Source organism: Brachyistius frenatus, unplaced genomic scaffold (genome assembly GCF_029030835.1).
Source record: "Brachyistius frenatus isolate BFR_SWC_R1_liver_20210118 unplaced genomic scaffold, ASM2903083v1 Contig_53, whole genome shotgun sequence".
In the NCBI taxonomy this organism is placed as follows: Eukaryota; Metazoa; Chordata; class Actinopteri; family Embiotocidae; genus Brachyistius; species Brachyistius frenatus.
Window position 1 is genome coordinate 1,143,981 of NW_027210652.1, and position 16,597 is coordinate 1,160,577.

Genomic DNA, 16,597 nt, shown 5'->3' on the forward strand with positions numbered 1-16,597 from the left:
AGACTCACCTGTCAGAGCAGGTAAATTCAAAAACCGACGGAGCCTCCAGCCTCCACGCGCGCTGACATCCAACAGCTTACAAACTACGAGTCGCTTATTAACATCCGCGTTCAGCCACTTTTCGTTCAACTCGTCGACGACATTCACGGAGAAACAAAGTCCAGCTGACGCGTTGCACGTTAGCTTCAGCTAGCCGCGCACATTAGCAAAGTTAGCGCTGTTCGGACTGGTGGGAGGAATTAACAGCAACGTGTTTTGTCACTTTAACCGGTTAAATGCGTGTTTGTTTGTTTTTTTCCCCCCTCAGTTCATTAAGAGTTAAAACAACAACAACAACAACAACAAAAAAAAGTTCTTGCCGTGACTTTCTGCTCCAAAAGTGCATCCACCCGTGCTTAAAAAGCTGCAAGCCCCGCCCCTCGGGTTTTCCAGATCTGTGGAATGTCGGTCTGTAACCGTGGCAACGGCGCTGTACACAGACTTTTACGTCCCGTCATTGGTTTCTCGAGCTGTCGCTCACAGCGCCCGACAGTTACGCGGATAAATTGGGGCGAAAGTTAGATTGAGAAATCAACAGATAAAAGGAGCGACAGAAACTCTCCACAGGTGTCAAAACGCGTCACGAGCGTCGCGGAGTCGCGCGTCGCGCGCCGTGCGTGCGTGCGTGCGTGCGTGTTTGCAGCAGCAGGCTGCAATACGTCTGAGTTGTGTAAAAAAAAAAAAAAAAAAAAAAAAAAAAAGCAGCTAAATAAGAGGTGCAGGTCATTTTTCTTTTCACGTTTCCACAAAGATGTTTTGGAGCAACGGGAGAACTTTAACGGGAGAACTTTAGCGGGAGAACTTTAACGGGAGAACTTTAACGGGAGGGAAATGACTTACTTGTCGGTTGTCCTGCGGCGGTGATGCTGCTCGGGAAGCCTCCATAGTTGTTGTAGTGGAGGGTTGGATAGGTGGAGAGAGGGGCGATGGGTAAACAAAAGAAAAGACTGCACCATCTGGCGAAGGAGCCTTAAGAGGAGGAGGACTGGAGGAGAGGGAGGGGTGTTTGGAGTGGGCAGTGGAGCAGGAGGAGGAGGAGGAGGAGGGAGTTAGAAAATAAAACTGGAAATAATACAAGAAAGTGAAGAACTTTGTGAATAATGTGTCTGAGAGAAATGTTTAAAAAGCAAACTTCTGCAAAAGTCAAATCTTATGTGCAACGAGTCAAATCCTGAAATTGAGTTGTTGTTTTCTGCATTTAAGACCAGATTAAATGTACACTGACATTTGTGTTTAAAATGTTAAATTGTGTGGTATTTTTTTTTTTTGTCTTTTCATAAAGGTTCAAATTCTTCGTTGTCGTTTTGGGCTCAAAAGGTTAGTTCATGTTTTTCTGTAATGAGCTGCAATAAACTGCAAAAAGATCTCAAATCATCGTGTGTTGATTTTCCTCCATGCTCGGTGTTAATCTTACGGTTCCTGCGATGTTAAGCCGTGAAGTTCAGCCCTAAGAAGACTTTGCCATCATGATTTCAGCACTTCATGAACCATCTGGCAGCTGCATGGTAATCCTGTTAATACCTTTTTAATCATGAAGCACTAATGAATGCTGTAAAATAGGGCTTTTATTTTTATAATGCATGACTCTATAAAAGGGAATTACAGCCTGCTAAAAAAAAAAAAAGATAAAAAGAAAAGGAAGCTGTGTATAATGTGATAACTTAACGGTGTGAGTTGGAGTCTGTACCTTTAAAGGAGAACATTTAGTTTTAGCTCATCTCGGCTGTTCGTTTTCTCTCTTCTTGGTAAACTGGAGCTCTTTCTGGCAGGAAGTGTTTAAATAGCTGAAACCTCGCAGGTGGATTTCATGCAAACGGATCCTGCAAATCAGTAACGAGAGCAATGAAACACCTTCAGCTGCCGTCCTCAAGTTTGCAACTCTCACAAAAAGGAAATCAAATCTCAGAACAAGTTTTAACATCTTTAAATAATTTATTTATTTCTACAACAGACCATATGCAGTGATTAATCTCTTTAAAATATTTAAATGAAACCGAAATACACAATCTCTTTCAGTCATATTTTTACAGGCAATTGTAAACAAAAAAACAAACAAAAAAACAGATGTGAAGATGGGTCCTTGTGGAGGATCCAGCCTGAAGAGAAAACGTAAAGGGAATCATTTCATTGTCAGTCTTTGCTTCTACTACTGCTTCCAGTAGTCCCCAAAAGTGTTTTCTAGAGGTGGGGGGGAGGAAAAAAGAAGAAAGAGATTTCTTTTAAAGCCAACATGCTCATCACAAAGATAGTTGACATGGAAAGAAGTTGTCAAGAGAAAAGTTTTAAACTGTGACTCTGTATTCGTCTGAGTTCTTCATTATTTCAATGGAGAGGAAGGAAAAAAAAAAGCCTTGAAGAGAAGCGTGTTAAATCAGTCCAGTGTGACCTTTGTGCACAAACTCCAAGCCCATCTCGCAAAACCACACAAAAGATTTTCTGGGTAATCGTATTACCCCCTGCAGAGGTCCCCCTGCTCCTCTGAGACACCAAAAGAGATGAAAAGATCTTTTTCATCCCATGTTGTCTCTGAATGATTTTCCGTCATCTCTGACATCTTTTTCTCACCCTCACAAATTACAAAAAAAATAAAAATACTGAAAACGGGGCTCATTGGGGCTCCTTGAAATGAGGCTTCGCATTGGAATTTCAAAATAAGAGCGGCAGAGGACTCATTTATTGTGTGAAAAACATTATTTCAGAATGATCAAAAAGGAAACCAGTCAATTGCCTTTTAAGTAAAAAGTGGTGACACACTGAGCACACAAATCGCTGTGATGTTTACTTTTTGCAGGACTCGTTGCATATCAAGAAAAGCGCCTAACATCGACGTGAAAATGTCTTCCAAGTTTGTTTTTTTTAAGCGCCGTGTATTTAAATATTTCCGCACAAAGACAACAAACGATGAGATATTTAACCGATCTTCAACAAAATATTTAAAGCTCCACATGAAAAAAACCAGAACAAACCCCTGCTGTTGACGTGGCGTCGCTACGCTTCCTCCTCTGTTGATTTGTCAAAAGCTGCTCTTGGTCGCTAAGGTTACAAGGCTCCCCTTTGGATTGTGTCGCATCTCCTCCTACAGTCATGGCAACCGTACCCACGGAAATAACAGTTTGTAAAAGACAATGCAAGAACGCTAAGCATGCTTTCAAAGCTTTCAGTGTATAGGACGTACATGTTCAGTCTTTCATCTAAGGCAAGTGTATGTACAGAGTAACGAAGCCCAGCTCGCATCCAGGCAACTCAAGGTCAAGTCTTTAATAAAACACGAGAAGCTCCAAGCTTTCTGCGGTCTGCTGATTTTTCTGTTGTGTGTGTGTGTGTGTGTGTGTGTGTGTGTGTGTGTGTGTGTGTGTGTGTGTGTGTGTGTGTGTGTGTGTGTGTGTGTGTGTGTGTGTGTGTTAAGACAAAAGAAAATGTCATCACATTATCATCCTGTCTACATCTTCTCACCTTTACACGCTGCTGTTTTTTTTTTATCGTGCACCTGATGGCTTTCATATTTACTATACAATTACTTTTTACAAGATACGAAGGTAACTCCATTTAAAGACGACTGTCAATTACTTCCAGTCTTATTACAACAACAATAATAATAATAATATAGTCACATCTTACATCCTGAGAATTAATTTTTTTTTTTTTTTTTTTTTTTACAAGAAATGGGCCGGTGGAATCATTCAGGTGCACTGAGGAGCGTACGAGACTGGAATAAAATAAAAAAAAAAAAAAAAAAAGAGAGAGACTTGATGGATAGAAGCAATTAAGAGGAAACGTTTCCTCGCTTTGCTACTGGTTTAAAAAAAAAAAAAGACAACATCACTGCAATTTTGGTATTGTTCTTGACAGCTTCTACTGTTACTTCGGTGTGGGGAAATGGGCCCTTAAAGATTTGGTGGCAGAAAGTGGTTTCTTTTTTCTTTTTTTTCTTTATTTTTAATGCATGTTTAGTTCTTTGTCTTCACAACATAACGTCCAGAATAGTTGCACTTCCTGCTCCACAAATCAATCCCCTGCTTCTCATCATGAAACTTATTTGTATTTTTTTACTATGGCTATTCGTGATCATTCTTACACAAAATATTTCACCGTTTGTGTGTCCGGATGACCGCAAGTAACTTAAATATTTAAAAAAAAGGTCTTGAAATATACTAATTATTAACATGAAGCAGGCATTTCTCACCCGTTTTGTGTCAGGCCGTCCGAACCAGAACCGTAAGCACTCTTCAACAAAAACTCACTGAAAAATAGATGCATTGAAACTTTAAATATAGTAAATACTTCTCTATGTTTTTTTTGTTTGTTTATTTTTTTTCTATTTAACTTGTACTGACGTCACAATACTCAAGCAAAGTCCTCACGGGAAAATAAACAAATCCATTTTTTGCATTTGATTTAACGTTATCTTTCTACGTTTTTTGTTTCAATAAAAGGTGCTGAGTTGGAAGTGTTCAAGGTGCGCTCACGTCTCGGTGAGAGGGGGGTCGGGGGGGCGCCCCGTTTTACATTTAACATACAGCTTCTGTTTTCCTTTTCAAGCTCCACTGACTTCATCACGGTGGGTTCAGTAGTTCTACTCCTTTCCTCTCAGGGGAGGGGGGGGAGGGGGGGGGATGACGACAGTAGATTTTTCCAAATAAAACATTCTGTTCTTTCCCTCCATCACATCTCATTACAGAGGTATAATTTCTTACCCTACCACATCTCTTTCTAATCCCCCACCACCCCGTCAGAGTGACGTGTCCTGGTGGATGGACTGCAGGCAGCCCAGCAGCTGGTAGTACGGGCTGCCCGGCGACGCCACCGTCTCAAAGACCGACTGGAAAGCCCTGCGGTCCAGCTCCTCGTCGATCTGGTGCCGGTAGAAATCCATCGCCACCAGGCAGAACAGGTTGACGTCCACCACCTCGCTGGAGCCCATCCGGCTGATCACGTGTGGAAGTCTGGTTTCAGAGCAGGAGGGTAAAGGACAAACCACCGCAAACTAGAACGACAATAAAAAAATAAAAAAATCGTACCACCCCGCTCACGAGATCGAAACTCCAGCTTATGAAAGGATACAGAGCGGAGATCCACTGGGAGGTGGAGGCCGAGACGAAGAAGCAGGAGAGGCTCCACATGGCCATGGCCACCGGGGTCCGCTGGGTGAAGTTGGACAGAGACAGCAGCACCCAGTCGCGCACCATCGACGACTGGCCCGTGGCGTGGAGGGTCTGGAAAACCTGGTGACGAGGGAGAAGCGGAAATTAACATCCGAGCAGACAAAGACAAGGAAGTCGAAGACATTAATATCTCATAATACAGTGTGTTATTTGGCAAATATTCAATTTGCTGATTGTAGTCTGGTAAGAATGTGGGTATTTTCTGCTATCAGGTACTCTTGTACACTAGAGACACTCACTCGGCTCTCAGTTGATTTCAAATGGGAAAAAAAATTATATGTCAAATGTCAAAACAACACCCAGAAGTGGTTTTGAAATCAGGTTGAAGCAAGAAATACACCAAAAAGAGCAGATTATCAGGAGCTTAGTTTCCAAAAATAAGATCGAAAAGCAAGAACTTTGCAGGATTTAAACTTGTTTTGCAAAAAAAACAAAAACAAAAAACAAAACAATAATCAACATTTACGATTTTGTTGAAGCATTACCTAATATTCCTTTGCAAGTAAAATTCTATTTAACTTCATTGAGCTCTTTTATTGTTTTTGCCTTTTTTGTTTTTATTAGATTTTTAGGGAAATAACTGGGACTGGATGTCTTTTCTCCAGCTTGATGTTGTCAAGACAACAGGACAACAAAACTAAAAAACTATTTGTCTGGAAGTAAACAAGCATACCGCGACCGGAGACTGGCTCCTCACCAGAAGCAGAGAGACAGCATGCAGCAGTAAACGTTTGAGCATTTGTGTGTTGAAAATATCCAGAACACAGGAAAAAAAAAAACCCAAAAAAAACAACTTGATTTGCGTGCAGTCATTTCCTGCTGCTGACCTTGTAGACGACGGTGGCCATGAATTGTGGGTAAGGCTGCTGATTGGACAGGAACTCTCCGATGACCTTGTTCATGACGTCCTGTGGCGGAAAGAAGTCGTCCAGAAACTGAGGCAGAATCCTGGAAACCACTCGAGCCTCGCTGGGTAAACCCTTCCTGATCCTGCAAACAGGAAACCAACCGGAAGAACAGAAATGAGTTAGTGTTTGTAAAAAATAAATAAATTTAAAAAAATGCACAATATAAAGATTTCTGACCTCTGAAAACCCTCAATGTCAGATTTTTTTTTTTTAAATAAGTTTGTTATTACAAATGCAGTGTGAAGGGTGTGTGTACCTGTCAAAGAGCACGGACACCCTCTCCATGGCAACAATGATGGACTCGCTGTCGGGGGCCTGAGGGTCGGAGTGGGCGGGGCGGCCGGCAGGGCTGGCTTTCTCCTTGCCTGAGGAGAAACCAACATGACCCGCCGTGACGCCCACCGCCTCCGCTACAGCGGAGCCCGAGTCAACCTGACCTCTAACCCCTGTCGCGTCTGAACCCGACGCAAGCACCGCTGAGAGGACGAGAGGGGGGAGGGAGGGGGCGGGGCACGGGTCGAACCAGTGGGGTAGAGGTTAGAGAAGGGGGGTTCGGGACACTCACATCACAAGACTCAGATCAGAATTTTGTTGACCTCAGACAGAAAAATCTGTGAATTTCTGGGAGCTACAAACATTCTTCAGCTGTTCTTTAAGCGACTAAAACGTATTAGAGGGATTTTTTTTTTTTAATGCCACGTTTTCTGGGGATGTTATATTCTAGATTTGCCTCTGCTGTGATCTGAATGTGCTTCGGTTTGCACATACAGCACATTAGAGCAATGTAGAAAAGTGGGTTTTACATCTGCAGGTGCCGGGTTTTTATTCAGGGGAGGACTTATTCTCTGTTATTTAGACCCGAACATACCAAGAGTTGCCGGAGTTAGTACGGGGCCAGCATAAGGGTTAGAGGTAGGGTATATCAGAGGTATGTATATAATATGTATTTACAGGCGGAAAGCAAGCAGGTGTATTAAATATTATATACATTTTTGATTTTTCGAAGGTGTATTATGCTGTACAGAGAGACCAGTGGTGGGTATGAAGTGGTTCACAGTGAGTACATGCAGAGATGAACACAAAAAAAACTGGAGGAAGCACAATAGTGCAATTGTAATAATTGTGTTTTTCTTAAAGTGTGTTCAGTTTGCTGCAGAAATATGGAGTTACGAATAAAGAAAGTACAGCGGTTAATTTCTTCTATGTCACCAGTGTACTTTCCTGAGATACTTACTTACTGATCTAAGATGGAGACAATTTATATTTATGAAAGACTTTTCATGCATTAATGAATACGAGATGGTCTGAAGTTTTTTTGCATGCTGCAGTGACATGCACAATGATGTATAAGCTGCACAGTCAGCATTTCAGTAGGCTTAGAGACGGCAACACGTTCCTGCCTACGTTTATTCTGCAGATCACCAAAAATCTAGTAAACCAACTCAAAAATAACGTCACTCTTAATTCACAAATGATTCCCAATCTTTTTTTTTTTTGATGTTATATCATTCTTAGTTTTAACTGATTCTGAATGTACGAGAAGAGGTGGAGGGGTCGCTACATCTCACATGCTGGTGGGAAGAAATCAGGTCAAACAAGAGGAAATAAAGACACAACCTCTCTGTGGGAAAGCAGCTGTGTTAGTGAAACTCCTGCAGCCACATGGAGGTAGAAATGATGCAGTCCTATGTTAGTATTCAAGCGTCCATGCAGGTGAGTTGACCAGGTAAGCTCGACGCCATGATACGTGTCGGGTGGATTTGAAGCGGTGTCGAAGCTTACCGGTGTACATGCAGGTGAGCATGAGGCCCAGGGCGGCCATGGCTCTGTGCGGCGACGGCATGTTGACCCGGTCCACGCTGAGTTTGACCAGCGCCTCTCCGTCCACGCGGGACAACTGCTCCGACAGCAGGAGGCGCTCCAGACCGCGAAGCACGCAGTGATAGATGACGGAGGGGGTGGAGTCCTCGCTGGCCGACACCATCACACCACACAGCTGGAGGAGTCAGAAGAACGACAACGGGCGGGACTGAGACCGGAGATGTGTTCATGTTTCACAATAAAATACAAATGTATTTTTATACCTTATTTTTATTGTGAAATACGTGATACACATCAGGGGTTAGTTTCACCCTCCTCTCCCTCACCTGTATGACTCCAGCCATGAACTCAGCTCCTACATCCAGAGGGTAGTTCTCCATCATGTAGAAGGCCACTGCGCACATCACCAACACATGCTGCTGGTTATGCAGGTTTACACAACTACAGAGCGAAGACAGGAGACACAGAGAGTGAGGAGAGCAACATTAAGATGAAATGGATAATTAGACAGGCTGGCAGGTCATCGTCTAAGATGTCAGAGCAGCACCTCGGGGGCCAGAGAGTTACACTGCACTCTTGTTTCCATCCCCTTATTAAGCTGGATAAACACTAATCGATTCAGAGATCCTCTTGCAGTGCGGGGGAGGGGTTCACGCACTGACATTAAACACATTGGTTCCCAACAGCAACTTTATTTTCATTAGAAGAGCCATTTGGGTCAGTTTCTGTGTGAGGTTTGAGGCGAGAGAGCGAGAGGTACTCACTGAGCGATGGCCCTCAGGTTGGAGAGAAGGTACTCGGAGACGGTGGGGATCAGCTGTTTGGCCGTGTCATCCAGCAGGTCGCACTCCAACACGTACAGCACCCCGTGCAGGGCCCCCATGCGGCTGGGCAGGTGGGTGCTGCGCAGGGTCGTCTCCAACAGGCGACACACCGGCTCGGCTATCGCTTTGTCCTGGAAATGGACGTTTAAAAGGATTCATACGTTGCGAGAGTATCGGTACCGTCTCGGGTGCACCGTCGCACGGCAGCTCACACTCACCATGCCCAGCACAGCGGCTGCCTTGCAGATGGCAGGCACCAGGTACTGATTGAGGATCTCATCCTCTGGTGGGTGGAGTTTCTGCAGCTCCATCAGGGTGGAGAACATCATGTCGAACTGGTTCCTCTCCGTGAACAGGTCCGACACCGCCAGCAGCTACAGAGAGAAAGACGGTGGAGGGGGTGAGGGAAAAGCTGGTTTTTGGTTCCAGAGCCCGTTTTTTCCCCGGTGCCTTTAACCCCCCTTCATAATCCCCCCCTCCTCTTGTCTGAATCCAAGAGTGGAGGGAAATTAAGGTCTTTGAGAATAAGCTTAGCGAAAACTGTTTAACTGTTTAATACTTTACTCATGGAAATGAACCGAGCTCACCGATCGGACCACCTCACTGATGAGGATGGTCGGGGTCCTCCTGTTACTCGGGGAGCCGGGGATCAACCACTGGCTGTAGAGCTCCAGGAGAAACTGAGAACACGAATGAATGTCCACACCTGCACGATGCTTCCTGAAAGCACACACAGACAGTAGGTCAAAGTCAGCATGCTTCTCTCTGTGTATGACGCATCTCATGTTTATTGGAGACTGAAGAATTCATGTGTAATTGTATGTTTGTCTCACCTGGAGTTGATGGGAGATAGTGGAGGGGAGGTGGGTGCTGGAGTGTCTGCGTCATCCTCTTCATCCTCACCCCACTCTTCCTCCCTTAGAGGAGTGATGTTGTTACCCAACCACACTGAATGGATGGAGACCTGTTGAGATAAAACCCAAACAGAAGTTATTGCAACATCAATTTATTGTTCCTCAAGCATCCAATTCTTACTTCCTGTTTCTCTCACCTGCCCCAGTTTGTAGTCCATGTTGCCCAACTCCCGCTCTGTGTTTATCTGCAGCAGCAGTTTCTCATGGCTGATCAGAGTCCCTGCTGGAACAAACACAAGGAAGAAATTCACTCACTCAAATAAATCAAACAGGAGGTAGATGTCAGCGTAGAAGTCGGGGGGGCGAAGCAGTGTGTGAAGGCGGTTTTGTCTGTTACCTGCGGAGGCTGCTGACAGCGAGGGCACAGGGTCCCAGGCGTGGTACGGGTGGTGCGTGTGGATATTATCTCTCTTCGACACAAGAGCCTGAATCTCTCTCTCCACTTCGCCCCTAATCACTGCAAGTTTCCTTCCAAACCTGGAGTTACACAAACAAAAACAAACAAAAAAACAAACTAGTTCCATGGTTCCCTAAAGCTGCCACGCAGTAAACAGATAAAAGTTTGGTAGCTACCGAGTTTCCAGGGCTTTGAGGCTCTTGTTGCGGGGCTGCTGTTCCAGACAGCTGACTGCGGGGTTGCCAGCGGTGGGCAGGGTCATGGCACTCAGCACCAGGCTGGTGATGGCCTGCACCGCTAACACATTCAACTGGGTCCGCTCCAAGTCCTCCTACAGACAAAGACAAATATATTAGCTGGCAGGAAAGACATGCAATGAAATGAAGAGAGACAAGTAGAGCATGCATGCATCCAACCATATTTGAATGAAACATACAGCCGCTTGCAGCAATAAAAGTGAGCGGTTACATGAGTGCATATGCAGGAGTGAGGAGGTTTGCAGTTTTATGAATCTAATGAACCAGCAGGATGTTTTAAACGTGAATATTTCCCAGTTATGTGCATACCTCCTGCTGTGTCTCCTCCTCCTGGTCCATGGTGATGGGTTGGGTGACCAGCACCCCCAGCAGAGTGGCCCACGTCTCCTCAAACTGAGTCCTGCTGCTCCAGCCTAAACATGAAGCAACCGCACACGAGAAAATATTTCACACTCGTAATCATTTCATATATAAAATGAATTAAGGAAAACAAGTGGAATGAAGGTGTTACAGCTGTGTGTGTGTATTTGTTTCTGTACCCAGTGTGTTGATCCGGTAGAGAAACTCTCTGAAGACGTCCTTTTCCTGCAGGAAGTCCACGGGGATCTCCGGCAGCGTCGTGCCGAACTCTCCTCCCGGCTGAGGGGACCAGCCCAGTTTCCAAACCTTCACCACACACACACACACAGCAGTTAAACAGACGCACCGATACGTCCACGTATCTGAACAGCCAGCAGCTCTTCCTTCCAAACACTGACCAGTGGAGGTACTCGGGTGTAGCTGTTGACCAGCGGCAGTCGGGACAGACTGATCACAATGTTGCGCAGTGTCGGTGTGAGAAAAGCGGGGAATACACAGTTCCTATGGTGACCCAGGGAAAGTACGCTCTGCAGCCCTTCCACCAGCTCGGCCATGATTTCACACGCTTGCCACTCGATCATGTCTGCAACACAGAAAGTTTTAAGATGCCCTGAAGCTGCTAGTTGAGATCAACAACTCAGTAAACCCAAAAGGGCAAAGAAACCGCATGATAAGCATCAACTCAGGAAAATTATGATTATTATTATTATTGAATTTCTAAATGGATTCTCACGGCCGGCATGCGCTGAGTCCACCTGGTCTCCTTCATCATCTCGGTCTCCTTTTGCCTTTTTCTTCTCTGGATGCAGCAGCTGGTCACCAGGACTCACAGCCACTGGGAGGACGAGGCGGAAAATTTGATCAGCGAAGAAATGATGCAAAAAATATTAAGTCACACTGCAGTCGTGGCATTTGAGGACTTAAATCACAGAAAATGTACTCCGTTTATCCTGCTGTCCTCATTACCTGCTGCGATAGTGAGGCGCAGGCAGTAAATGAGGGAGCAGGTGTGTGTGCTGTACTCTGGGGTGGAGAGCTTGTTCCAGACGCAGGGCTGCTGCAGGGCCAGACACAGGCAGGACAGAGCCCACTGCAGGTCCACACTCAGGGGCAGATGGTCCTGCAGCAGGCGCCACACTACAACCTGGGAGAGTCACACACACGTGAGTAGAAGAAGGTGGTAGAGACTTTAAAGACTGACGATGCGAAGCATTTCTGCACTAGCTCGGTAAAGTCTTTAAGATTTCCATCCTGAAATATATCTGATCGAATCACTTTGATTTAATGCATCGATATGAAAGCGGCAACATGACATGATGTAAAGAATCTGGTGTTCTACCTCAGCAGCAGTGCAGGTGAAAGTGGTGATGAGGTGCTCCTTGTCAGAGGGAATATGTAGTGAAGAAGGCAGCTGGCTCACACTGAGCAGGTACTGGGACAGCGCTCTGCACAGCGACAGAACTCTGGGGTAGAAACTGGGCTCGTCTGAAAGGCACAACGGGACAGAAGAAGAAAATGTATGTTTGTTAGATACATCAAAACGTATTCGTTAAATGATTCAGACTCCAGTAGACAGGATGATAAAATAACGGGTCTTATTCGTTCTCATCCAATCTATCCTTCTGACTCGTGCTGCCCCTCCCCCTCCCACTCTCACCATACACGTCACCCAGCTGGTGCCAGTATGGCTGCGGTTGGGGCGGCGGCAGGAAGGACTGGTGAGGGGCAGGAAGTGACCCGGTGACCCCTGCCAGTTGCTCCAGGGTCACCTGCAAGGCAGTCTCCAACAAAAGTGACCCTTGACCCCGTGCTAACCGCTGCACCCCCATACTGAGGCACGGACACAACAGGCTGAGGTTGAACTCCTGGGAATAAGCACACAGAGTTCACATGTCAATATACAACAAAGTCCTGCAATATATTCCAGTATTTTAAAAATCTGTCACTGCACTGCAACAACAACATTTTCCAGATGTCCTTAATTTGACAGATGCTTCATGTCAGAAATAATGAACTGTACGGGGATGTTTGTGTGTATACTACATTTGTATCCGCGTTACCTTGCAGCTCATGGTGTTGAAGAGATCAGCAGGAGGTAGTTTGGTAAGAAGTTCTGTCGTCTCCAACAGGGAAACGTCTCCGCGAAGGCAGCACTGAGACTTCACCAGAGCCACATACCACTCCTAAACACAGAATACAAGTTGGAGCCAAAACATATTTCATTTGTTTCCCCCTGAAATGAAAGCTGGGAATTTTTTTGTGATGCGAGTGATTTACATTTAAATTTGTTATCACCTTATCTGCAATGACCAGCTCGGGGGCAGGGGGCGGGTCCCCATCTAAGGGGTGTGATGTCACAGGAGGGGTGGGGCTGCTCTTGTCAGCAACAGTGGCTCTGAACCTGTCCAGCAGCGAGTAGAACCTCTGGTGCCTGCGACAGACATGAACACAGGATGTGACACATTTCTCCAGTTTCTCTATTCAACAGAGAATTCTTCTGACAAAAACAAAAATGCCCGCAGATACAGAATGAAAATGACATACTGAGCGAATAATGTCAAAAGACATTAGTTTTGAAAGTGCATAACTTAAACTGGGACTAATCACAAACAGTCATAGGTAAAACAAAAACTGCAAACTACAATGTATTCCTATGATGAAGGTTACTACCTCTGAGCCAAACCACTGGTCTGGAGGTATTCTTGGATCCTGTCCAGTTCCTCCACAGGCAGCTGGGCTACACTGTTCTGGAGAGCGGACGGATTAAACACAATGAGGTGTATGGCAAATAGCAAACAACATTGCAAAATTTGTACATTATTTTCCCCCCCGAGCTTCACAAAAAGATGTTTATCTACTTTTTACAGATGTGATTATGAGTCTTATAATCCCAACAATTTCATTTTTTGAATTTACAGGCAAACTCCTATGTGACACTAAAAATGCGTTAAACTGTACCTGAAGCGTCTCAGCCAGCAACATCTCAACCCTGCGACAGGCCAGCGTGTCCACCATGCGAGCCAAAACCCTGAAGGGCGTACTGAGCAGCTTGTCCACATAAAGCATCAGCAGGGATCCAGACTGACTGAGGTGGATGCCTTCCAAACACTGAAGAGTCTTCTTCAACATGGTTGGCTACAGAGAAGGAAATACAAGCGTGGAAGAGAGGGAAGAATACGATGCAGGAAAGGTAGGAAAGACATAAAAAAAATATATATATATAAATATTTCACTAAAATGCTCACCAGACATCAAAGTGTGCACAGATAAGAAGGGTGATTATCTTACAGTAGTGAGGTTGTCACAGCGGGACTGGATGGCCTGGATGAAGAGGCCGCTGGCCGCCGAGTTGCGGTGGACGGCGCTGATGAAGTCCTGCACTGGAGGTTCATGGGAAAGGCTGATGAGGTCGCGCACGTGGTTGACAATCAGCCAGGTCAGATGCTCTGAGTCGTGGAGGTTCTGACACTAAAAGAAAGTGATGAATGAGTATATCATTTTCTCCATGTAAAGCACTGTAGAAAAGTAATGTTGCACATAGGTTTCAGTGTTGTGTTCAAGAGCCTTGCAGAAATGATTTAATGTTTTATTTCACTGTCAGTGCAATTTTGAACATGTTTGAGGAACAATGTTTTCTAGTTTTGGCATATTTATGATTCAGTTGTACGATCACTCGGTGAAATCCAACATTCTCAGCAGTCTCACCACGTAGTCACAGAAGAGGATGAGTGCACCCCTGCGTACAATCTCCCTGTTAACCATCGCTAACCGGGACTCGGGCTTCTCCTCTTCGCCTTCCCCCAAGGAGTGAGGGCTCAGCAGCTTCGTGCACGAGAGGCTGTGTCTTCTGTTGGAAGGATCAGAAGAGACAGGGTTGATGGAAAAAGTGGACAATTTGTTGTGTTAGCAGAGGCCGAGTGCTTTAGGAGGCAGTTTCTCCTATTCTGGAGTATTTTCCTCTCCCTGTTTGTGTCCCTCTGAAATCCTTTCATTATAATTTCCAAATCTACACAAATAAACTTGACACCGGTGGGTGCCTCCACTCTTTTCTTACTTGGGTGTTTGATGAACCTCAGCCCACCAGGAGTAGTTGGTGTAGTTGATGATGAGGAGGACCTGGCACCAGAGGAGCACCAGGGACGGGTGGGTGGTGATGAGGCACTGCACCATGCTGTTCAGACCCTCTAAGGGGTAGAAGAGGCTGATCTCAGTGCCCGTCTGTCCGCCTCCATTCTCGCCCTTCAGCAGACGGCTGGCTGCAGCTGTGATCCTGCGAAACATTCCTGGAAAAGAAAAGACAAGAGGGAAAGGTATGACATATTGCTTAAATTTTTTTTTTTTTTTTTTTAAAAAAAGGCTTGTTACGAAGCACAAAATTAAAAAAAACATGCAGTGGAATTTGTGCACTCAGTGAATATTATATTATATTACTATATATTGACAATAACAACAATCTGAAATTACTTGCTCACCACTTTTGAAGACGTGTATTAAACACATGAGCAGCGTGCCGAGCTGCTGGCAGTAGAAGGTGTGTTGCTGCTCAGTGATGTCCACTTTAACCTGCCGGGTGGAAATGTCATCCAACAGCACACCCACCAGCTGGAGGAGGAACCTGGAGGTAGGCGGGAACGACACATTTCAAGTCAAAGAAGAAAAAAAAGCGCTGTAATCTAAAACTCAAGCAGGTGATGAATACTCTCACTAACCTGGCGAAGGTTTCCTCAGGCGGAGCCTTTTGCGCTTCACCGTTAGCTTCCTGGCTGCCGAGCGTGTCAGCAGCGGGCGGGTCGTTGGAGAAGGGGCTCGGCTGATGCAGGCGGCGGATGGTGAGGCAGGAGAGGAGATGTGGGGAGAGTGACAGCTCGTGGACCCGCGACAGGACGATATCCTCGGTGGACTGGGAGACGAGGACCCGCAGCACCGCCAGGATACCGGACACCCACAGCTGGACTGTAGCGACAGACGCCTGGAAGAGCGAACGTTTGATTTCATGTCACACTTTTTTTTCTTTTTTTTTTTTTTAAAGTCTATATTTGTAACAAAATGTAAATATTGCGTTAAAGTGGATCAGCAAGTCGAACGTCTGTCCACTCTATCGGATGAGATGTCTCACCATGGTGGCTGGGATGGTGAACATACTCTTGAGCAGCATGTCTACAGGTCGCAGAGAGGAGGGCGCCACCGTCTCAAACAGAGTGTTCAACACTCCCAGAGCCTCCGGAGAGTCCAGGTGCATCTGTGAAGACAAATAAATGCATTTAAATAAGTTGCCAGTCATTTAAAGTACATATATTACACCTTCATTTGAATGTTAACGTGTCTGATCTTACTGGTTAATAGCCGGGTTTGAATATCCGAGTGAAAGAGGTTGCTAATTGTAAACATGCACACATGCGAGGACATGTTTTCGTACCTGCTGCCTGGCGATCATGGGAAGAATGACATCAGCGATCTGTCTGGACAATCTCTTCCACTTGTCTTCGTTCTCTTTGTGACACTGCTGCAGCACAAGGATGAACATCTCCAACACCTAAAAACGCAGACGCGAAAGTACATGTAAGGAGAATGAGAGAGGCTGGAAGATCTGACGACGTCGGCCGGCTGTGTCTCTTCGCATCATCGAGTGACCGTACCTGATGGTGCTGGACGAGTCGGAGCAGCATGGACACCACCACCTCCTTCTGTGTGTCCAGCTCTTTGCCTGCATCGGCTTTGTTTGAGCCCCTCAAGACAAACAGGTCATGAACTATTGGCTGCAAGGCAGGGATGGCTGTAGAGGAAGGAGGAAAGGAAGTATATCTCTATCAGTTATTATATTTAAGTTAATTATGAGGATCATGACAGTCAGAGAAAAATAATAGGGAGATTAATAAAAACATCTTTAAAAGCAGAAAAAAAAAATTAACCTCAAG

The 16,597-nt window shown here is 45.4% G+C and overlaps 2 protein-coding genes across 10 annotated transcripts in view; both read right to left on the reverse strand.

The window, feature by feature from the left end:
* rgs12b (regulator of G protein signaling 12b) overlaps positions 1–962 on the reverse strand; it is a 40,322-nt gene extending 39,360 nt beyond the window's left edge. For 2 of the 5 annotated variants that reach the window (XM_069704909.1, XM_069704910.1), the window contains exon 1: positions 9–336. The gene's annotated coding sequence lies outside the window, so the exon portion shown is untranslated. Of the gene's footprint in view, positions 1–8; positions 337–359; positions 406–879 lie in introns of those variants that run through there. The other 3 variants (XM_069704907.1, XM_069704908.1, XM_069704906.1) reach the window with 3 other exon arrangements.
* Positions 963–3,412: 2,450 nt separating this feature from the next.
* The window catches only part of htt (huntingtin), a 29,937-nt gene continuing 16,752 nt past the window's right edge, over positions 3,413–16,597 (reverse strand). For 2 of the 5 annotated variants that reach the window (XM_069704904.1, XM_069704903.1), the window contains 32 exons: positions 16,319–16,455; positions 16,099–16,215; positions 15,799–15,921; positions 15,392–15,651; positions 15,155–15,297; positions 14,737–14,965; positions 14,388–14,529; positions 13,971–14,150; positions 13,641–13,817; positions 13,353–13,429; positions 12,978–13,113; positions 12,743–12,865; positions 12,340–12,547; positions 12,022–12,167; positions 11,649–11,826; positions 11,416–11,517; positions 11,081–11,265; positions 10,862–10,988; positions 10,632–10,735; positions 10,242–10,396; positions 10,006–10,145; positions 9,806–9,888; positions 9,588–9,718; positions 9,342–9,474; positions 8,973–9,128; positions 8,695–8,885; positions 8,257–8,371; positions 7,892–8,105; positions 6,366–6,585; positions 6,029–6,191; positions 5,101–5,261; positions 3,413–4,982 (listed from right to left, as the gene is read on the reverse strand). In XM_069704904.1, the coding sequence (XP_069561005.1) occupies positions 4,769–4,982; positions 5,101–5,261; positions 6,029–6,191; positions 6,366–6,585; positions 7,892–8,105; positions 8,257–8,371; positions 8,695–8,885; positions 8,973–9,128; positions 9,342–9,474; positions 9,588–9,718; positions 9,806–9,888; positions 10,006–10,145; positions 10,242–10,396; positions 10,632–10,735; positions 10,862–10,988; positions 11,081–11,265; positions 11,416–11,517; positions 11,649–11,826; positions 12,022–12,167; positions 12,340–12,547; positions 12,743–12,865; positions 12,978–13,113; positions 13,353–13,429; positions 13,641–13,817; positions 13,971–14,150; positions 14,388–14,529; positions 14,737–14,965; positions 15,155–15,297; positions 15,392–15,651; positions 15,799–15,921; positions 16,099–16,215; positions 16,319–16,455 (4,970 nt within the window). In that variant the 3' untranslated portion in view covers positions 3,413–4,768. Of the gene's footprint in view, positions 4,983–5,100; positions 5,262–6,028; positions 6,192–6,365; positions 6,586–7,891; positions 8,106–8,256; positions 8,372–8,694; positions 8,886–8,972; positions 9,129–9,341; positions 9,475–9,587; positions 9,719–9,805; positions 9,892–10,005; positions 10,146–10,241; positions 10,397–10,631; positions 10,736–10,861; positions 10,989–11,080; positions 11,266–11,415; positions 11,518–11,648; positions 11,827–12,021; positions 12,168–12,339; positions 12,548–12,742; positions 12,866–12,977; positions 13,114–13,352; positions 13,430–13,640; positions 13,818–13,970; positions 14,151–14,387; positions 14,530–14,736; positions 14,966–15,154; positions 15,298–15,391; positions 15,652–15,798; positions 15,922–16,098; positions 16,216–16,318; positions 16,456–16,597 lie in introns of all 5 variants that reach the window. The other 3 variants (XM_069704902.1, XM_069704901.1, XM_069704905.1) reach the window with 2 other exon arrangements.